The sequence below is a fragment of the Arachis ipaensis genome, chromosome B05 (genome assembly GCF_000816755.2).
Source record: "Arachis ipaensis cultivar K30076 chromosome B05, Araip1.1, whole genome shotgun sequence".
NCBI classification, from domain to species: domain Eukaryota; kingdom Viridiplantae; phylum Streptophyta; class Magnoliopsida; order Fabales; family Fabaceae; genus Arachis; species Arachis ipaensis.
Window position 1 is genome coordinate 131,348,885 of NC_029789.2, and position 7,032 is coordinate 131,355,916.

The 7,032-nt window shown below is 33.4% G+C and overlaps 1 protein-coding gene across 1 annotated transcript in view; it reads right to left on the reverse strand.

Moving 5' to 3' along the window:
- LOC107644186 (putative pentatricopeptide repeat-containing protein At1g12700, mitochondrial) overlaps positions 4,165 to 7,032 on the reverse strand; it is an 8,797-nt gene continuing 5,929 nt past the window's right edge. Inside the window, exon 3 of the mRNA XM_016347993.2 lies at positions 4,165 to 6,612. Coding sequence (XP_016203479.1) covers positions 4,288 to 6,516 — 2,229 coding nt within the window. The 5' untranslated portion in view covers positions 6,517 to 6,612 and the 3' untranslated portion in view covers positions 4,165 to 4,287. The remainder of the gene's footprint in view (positions 6,613 to 7,032) is intronic.

A 7,032-nucleotide genomic window follows, 5' to 3' on the forward strand; every position in this document is an offset into this window, starting at 1 on the left:
ATAAAAGATGGGTTTTTAATGTAAAGTGGATAAAAATGTCGAACTTTCTTAAGGTTTGTTTGAGCTAAGAATTTTTTTTTTAAATTATTTTTTAAGATAGATATGGACAGAATGTACAATTTGTTTGTTGAAAATACAGTTTGAATTTTAAGATAGATATGGAATGTATTACTGAGTAGGAATAACACAATTAGTTATGATCAAGAGTACCAAACTCCACATAAGATCCTGAATGCAAAACATAGGCCACCAAAATGTAATTTTAGTTAATACCTGTGAATTTATATGTATAAAATTATAAATAACACCATCTAACAAAAGAATGTAACCAAATCTTATAGAGCAAAGTGCTCCGGAGATTTTCGTCAACCTGAGTCTCTTGTTTGTTGTCCACTTTCAAGTATAGCATACATCTTTGACTTTCATTCTGCTCACGGCAGGGGAACTAATCCCTTGAGTCCAAGAAGGAGATCTTGCATGTGCATGAGAGGAATCAAGGTTTCTTGATGAAGTACTTGCCACAAAAGAAAGAGGAGTATATAACACTTCAACAAAGCAATTATTCCTACTTTGCCTATATAACAAATAGTAGAACTTCAATATCAGTTACCTTCCATCATCAATCTTGACAAAATTGATTGCTACACATCAGAGCCGGTATACTGCTGCCCTTTCACCAAGCGGCAGGGGATGACATAAAGCAGGATATTTTTATTACATGTACTGAAATTCAGGCAAGTTAAGTGGAATTCTCAAAAAGCAAACACAAAATTCCAGGTTATAATAAATACACACTTCTAATGCCAATGCCAAACTAAGTCCTATTAACTGAAAAGGATGTAACTGAGGACGGTGTTCCTTGCAGATCGACTAGCGAAGGCATTCTAGAAGAGGTTGAGTCGGTTAAAATCCCAAAGAGTACAAAAATAGAGTCAAGTAAACCAAGTGACATAGGAATAGTTCATTCAATATCAAGACCATCGAAAACAACAGCCCTCTAAATGAGTACTAATCCCTCTAGTGTGTAGAACCAATAACTGAAATTAAAACCAAATGTATTTCTACGAAGGGGAAAACTACATGCAAAAGTATATAACCGAAGATCTTACAACAAAGTTACCACACTATTTCAAATTGTAAGAGTCTCATCCCTGAGGAAACCAGCCCAACAAAGTACAGAGTAGACTAGGCTAGCCATAACGCCGTATCATTTACCAATAATTTATGCGTGACAAATGATGGAAATTTTGATAGTAAACAAGGTGAACTTAATAGGCCTTTTGAACAAAGGTTAAAATATGCAGGTCAGAACAATAAAAGTTCCTTTTTTTTCTGAAAAATATGTAACTATTATTTTATCAGAGCAATTCCCAAATATCCAGAAACAGAAAGACCGTTCTTGATGCAGAACTATATTTGACCAAAACTTAAATATAACCTTAACTATCTAAGAGGATAGTTTCCAGTTTCTTCTTATCAAGGTGCCAATCAATTTTTTATACTCTAAACTGTCAATTAATGTCTAGGAAGTTAATCAGATTCATAAAATGCTGAAATTGAATAATATTGGAATTGTCAACCAAAACAGCATTGTTTAGAATGCTAAATGTATTTAACTGTTAGAGAGGTATAACCATTCATATTGTCTCTCTTATCGGTTTAAATTTTAGGAAGAGTGGTATTATGACATGGTATCAATGATCAAAGTTCTATATCCAAAAGATTTAGAGTTCGATTATTGGTGAGCCAACAAATAAAAGCATAAAGCAAATAAAAGAAGAAAAGAAGATTTAAGCAAAAACCAAGCTAAACTAAAACAAACTTTTGTTTAAGGAAAATATTAGAGATATAATTATTTATGTTGTCTTCTCCTATCAACTTATGTTTTTGGGATGAGTAATTTCATGACATTAATGATATGAAGATTCTATATTCCTACCACATAGGCAGATACATGATTTGCTATCCATGTCATTACACATGGGTGAGAGGAAGGTTAAAGGTAAAACACATTATTATTATTTTTTTTTTTGTTAGTTCTTGTTTTTTCCTATGGAGGGTCTCTTCTCCTCCAATCTCTTTCTAATCTTCTTTTTAATGAAATTCTTCTTTATCTCAAAGAACATGCATGAATTAGGGCAAAATAAGATTTAACTATCTAAGCACATTCCTTGATCATTAGTTTCATCCCTTTTATCATTCCTCAGTCCTACCTTTTTTATCCTAAGGTAGATTTTATACCCTCTATGCTCAAGATTATGCAAATGACGCATCATTTCCGCATCGAAAATTCTTTGCACAATTCCATGCAAGTCTTATACTTCTCTAAAAACAATGAAATCATCAATCTTATGTCTTCCAAAATCTTCTCATCCAACAGCAGCAGTGGCTTAACAAACAAGAATTTGACTTCAACCTAAAGTCAATGTTCTTAAGAGGTGAATTAGAGTGACTGACCGAGGTTCGGTAGGCCAGGACTTCAGCCTGCGTATTATCAGGATCACAAGACCCTAAACTGATTTGCAAGAATTGTTCATCATACTTCTAACTATATCCATTTGAGTACGCTTCTTCTGCCACATCATTTTGTTGTGATATGCACATATGCAATGTCTTTTTAGAAGTTTTGCAAATAACATTGACATTGTCTTGTTTCATAATTTTTTTTTTATATATTCACCACCTCTATTTGAATTAACAACTTTCACTTTTTTTTATCTAATTATTTTTCAACTTCTGTAATATAAATTTCAAGAACAGTTCCACTCTATCAAGCATCAACTATTTGAGACTTTTTTTTAAAAAATAGACATATCCATAACGTAAAAATTCATTAATAAAAATGATAAAATATTTTTCTCTATCAAAAGTAAGGGTGTGCATGGCCCGGCCCGGCCCGAAAACCTGGCCCGGCCCCGAACACTTTAGGGACTATTTTGGTATGATTTCACCGGGTCTAGAGCCGGGTAAGGGTCTCAAAAATAGACCCAGTCATTATTTCGGGTCAGGTCTGGGCCATGGCTCGGGTCACCCGAAGTCGGCCCGGTGGCCCGGTCATCATACAAAATTAATATTTTGTGTTATTAGTGATAGATGATGGCAATTCTTATATGGAATTTAAGTATTGTAAACCTTAATATTTTGTGTTATTAGTTATTATAAAACTATAAGTTAATGTTTTATGTTTAAAATACATATGATTTTAGACTAATGCATAATATTGTGTTATTTATATTGATTTAAATATTTGGTGTTATTAGACAATATTAGTATTGATTATGATTATGCTTTAATTTTAGAGAATAGTTGGTTCTTGTTATATTTTTCTAAGTGAATTTTATCATGTCAAATAATGGTTGGAGTCTTGAAAATTTGGATATTTTCACATGCTAGCTTATAAGAAGGTATCAAGGTAATGTAATGTTAACGGCCCGGTTTTCACCCGGTATAATCGTAGCCCGAAAGTGTATAGATTTCATCGGGTTTAGGGCCGGGTTCGGGTCTAATAAATAGGTCCGGTATATATTTCGGATCGGGTCTAGATCACATCAACCCGGTTTCACCCGACCCATGCACACCCCTAATCAAAAGATAGAGCATAAAAAAAATCCACATACACCAACGTCAATAAAATTTAGACTTACTTTATCTGGTTTGTTTTTCCTTATATAACCCACACATACATCAAAGTCGATAAAATTTAGACTTTTTAAATTCTTTTTCTTTACTAATCTTTCCATTCTTTCCTTTGATGTGACCCAAGTATTTTTGCTACACATAACTTTCCTTAGGCATATTCAGTCTAATTATGCAAGTCTAATACCCAATAAGCAAAGATTTAGAAAATTGATTAAGAACTATATAAATCATCAATCAGAATACCATAATAAATATATTAGAATTTTTACATAAATTAAAACAACAATTTTTACCCCTTTAAAAAAAACTACAATTGTCTAATTTTAAAACAAAAATTAAATTCCTACACGTTGGGAATACATAAAAAGTCTTAACTCTTTAAGTAAATCTAAATGATAGCTAGTATACAACACCAAACAGTAAGTCCCTATTCCTTTAATTGGAGTTTTCACATGGTTTTTCATGTAGAGAAACATTTTACTTTGACTTGTAATAGGAATAATTTACAATTATGAATAAATACAATTAGACTACAATAAGAATTTATATTATAATATACTTCCAACAAGAAAGAGATACAAACAACATTTTCTGATGTCTAACAAGCAGGATCTTACTACTTTTATCCTTGCAATAGCCCTCTAGATATCATTTCATGAAGTTTCTCCGCTTTGTCATTTTTACATTTTTCAAATAATGACTGATTATTTTGTTAGTTACTTCATTCGGAGAGCAACCAGCATCTTTCATTTTTGACTTTAAGGCCAATGCTTCATCAAGCAGGCCCTTTTTGCAGAGCTCGTTGATCATAATAGTGTATGTCCAAACATCTACACGATCGCCTCTAACTAAAAGCTTTTGAAAAATCTGTTGAGCACTCTTAAGTCTTCCACCTTTACATAGACCATCAATAATTATATTGTACGTGCGTATATCTATTGAGCAAAAATTGTCTTCCATTTTTGACAAATATGCCAATGCTTCATCAAGCAAGCGTTTTTTGCAGAGCTGGTTGATCATAATATTGTATGTCCAGATATCTGGACGATAGCCTCTAAGAAAAAGCTTTTGAAAAATATGGCGAGCATTCTCAAGTCTTCCACCTTTACATAGGCCATCAATAATTATATTGTACGTGCATATATCTGTTGAGTAACCATTGTCTTCTATTTTTGACAAATATGCCAATGCTTCATCAAGCAATCCCTCTTTGCAGAGCCCGTTGATCATAATATTGTGCGTCCAGATATCTGGATGATGGCCTCTAAGAAAAATCTTTTGAAAAATCTGATGAACATCCTTAAATCTTCTACCTTTCCATAAGCCATCAATAATTATATTGTACGTACATATATCTGTTGAACCATTGGCTTCCATTTTTGACAAATATGCCAATGCTTCATCAAGTAAGTCCTCTTTGCAAAACCCATTGATTATAATATTGTGTGTCCACGTGTTTGGTTTATAGTCTTCAATGAAAAGATTTTGAAAAATCTCTCTTACATTTTCAAATCTTCCATTTTTGCACAAGCCATTTATAAGTATGTTGTATGTATATATATCTGGATCAATGCCACTCTCTTTCATTTGATTGAATAACATTAGTGCCTTTTCAAGTTGTTTGGAATTGAACATCCCGTCCAACAAAGAATTATAAGTCACTATATCAGCAAGTTGACCTCTATCATGCATCTTTTGAAAAAGCTTCTCAGCACAAAGGATTTTTCCTGATTTTCCCAAGCCATCAATTAGGGTATTGTAAGTTACCATATCAGGAACCATGTTCTTGCAACACATCTCTTCAAAGAGATTCAAGGCGTCATCAACCATTTTACTTTTGCACAATCCCTTAATCATGATATTATAACTCCAAACATCAGGAGACACTCTACTTTGAGCCATTGTACTGAATACATATTTTGCCTTATCTACCTCACTAGCCAAACAATATCCATCCATTAAACTATTATAAATAACCACTTCTGGTTTCACACCTTTTTTTATCATAACAGCAAACACAGTGTTAGCATCTTTGATTCTTCCTTCCTTACATAGTCCATCAATCAAAGTACTATACGTACAAACATTTGGAATAATGTTTTTCAGCATCATATGATTTAGTAAATCAATGGCTTCCATTGGTTGACCCGCAAGGCACAGTCCATGAATTAGAGTAGTGTAAGTGATAACATCGGGAAAAATTCCCATAGCAAGCATTTCAGAGTATAAATGAAAAGCCTGACTTACAAGTGTATCCTTGCACAGACTATCAATAATTGCGCTGTACATTACCACATTAGGAACAATCCCACACCGTGGGTGGTGTGGGATCTTTCTCAACACTTGAATAGCAGCTGCTGTGTGTCCGGTCTTACAGAGTCCATTGATTAAGGTCCCGTAAGTGACTTCATTAAACTGAAATCCTTGATCCAGCATTCTCTCGTGAAGGTGCAGTGCTTTTTCAACCTTACTACTGAGACAGAGACCTTTAATGAGTGTATTCAATGTTACCGTATCAGGCTGAAAACCCATCCTGAAAATCTTAGCCAGTACAGAGAAAGCAAGCGTGATACGACCCATGCCGCAACAACAATTAATTACGATGCTCAAAGTAAATAAGTTGGGAGCGATTCCCCTGGCTTGTAATTGCTGAAAAAGGGAAATGGCGGTGGGGAAATGGTTGGTCTTGGCAAGAGATCCCAAAATCTTGGTGAATTGGATGATGGATGGAGGAGGACGCATAGAGAGCATGCGAGTGAAGGAATCAACAGCTTCATCAAGTGATTGGGGCTGAGAGTGACAGTGCAGGGATGAAGTTGAAGGGAAGCAAAGACGGAGAACGGAATGGGGAACAGAATACGGAGAGAGCTTTGGCATTTGAAGAGCATACTTTAATTTGACTGGTGAGGATAAGAACAATGAAAACAATTTTTGCAAGCAAGAGGAATGTGCCGCGTTGAAGAGTTCTTCGACCTGAGAGAGAGCAAGAGAGAGAGTAGTATTCAAACTTAATCGAGGATTAGGTTATAGAAAAATATTTATTTTAGTTTTTGAATTGTTTGTTTTCTGCTTTTATAAACGGCCAAAAACAAGGAATTAATAATTTTTATTATCTTAATCTATTATTATTCTTATTAGAGTAATTACTCAAATTAGTTTCAAAAAAATTTAAAAACGAATATTTTAGTTTTTTAAAAAATTAATACACAAATATTTGTAAGATTTTATTTTGATAGAGATAAATTAGTTTTCAGTTCATTTTTTAACGGAATAATTATCTAAATCAGTTCTCAAAAATTTTAAAAGCGGATATTTTAGTTCCTAAAAAAATTAATACACAAATCACTTTTCAAAATTTTTTTCCGTCAAACATAACAGTTTTTCGTCTATTTT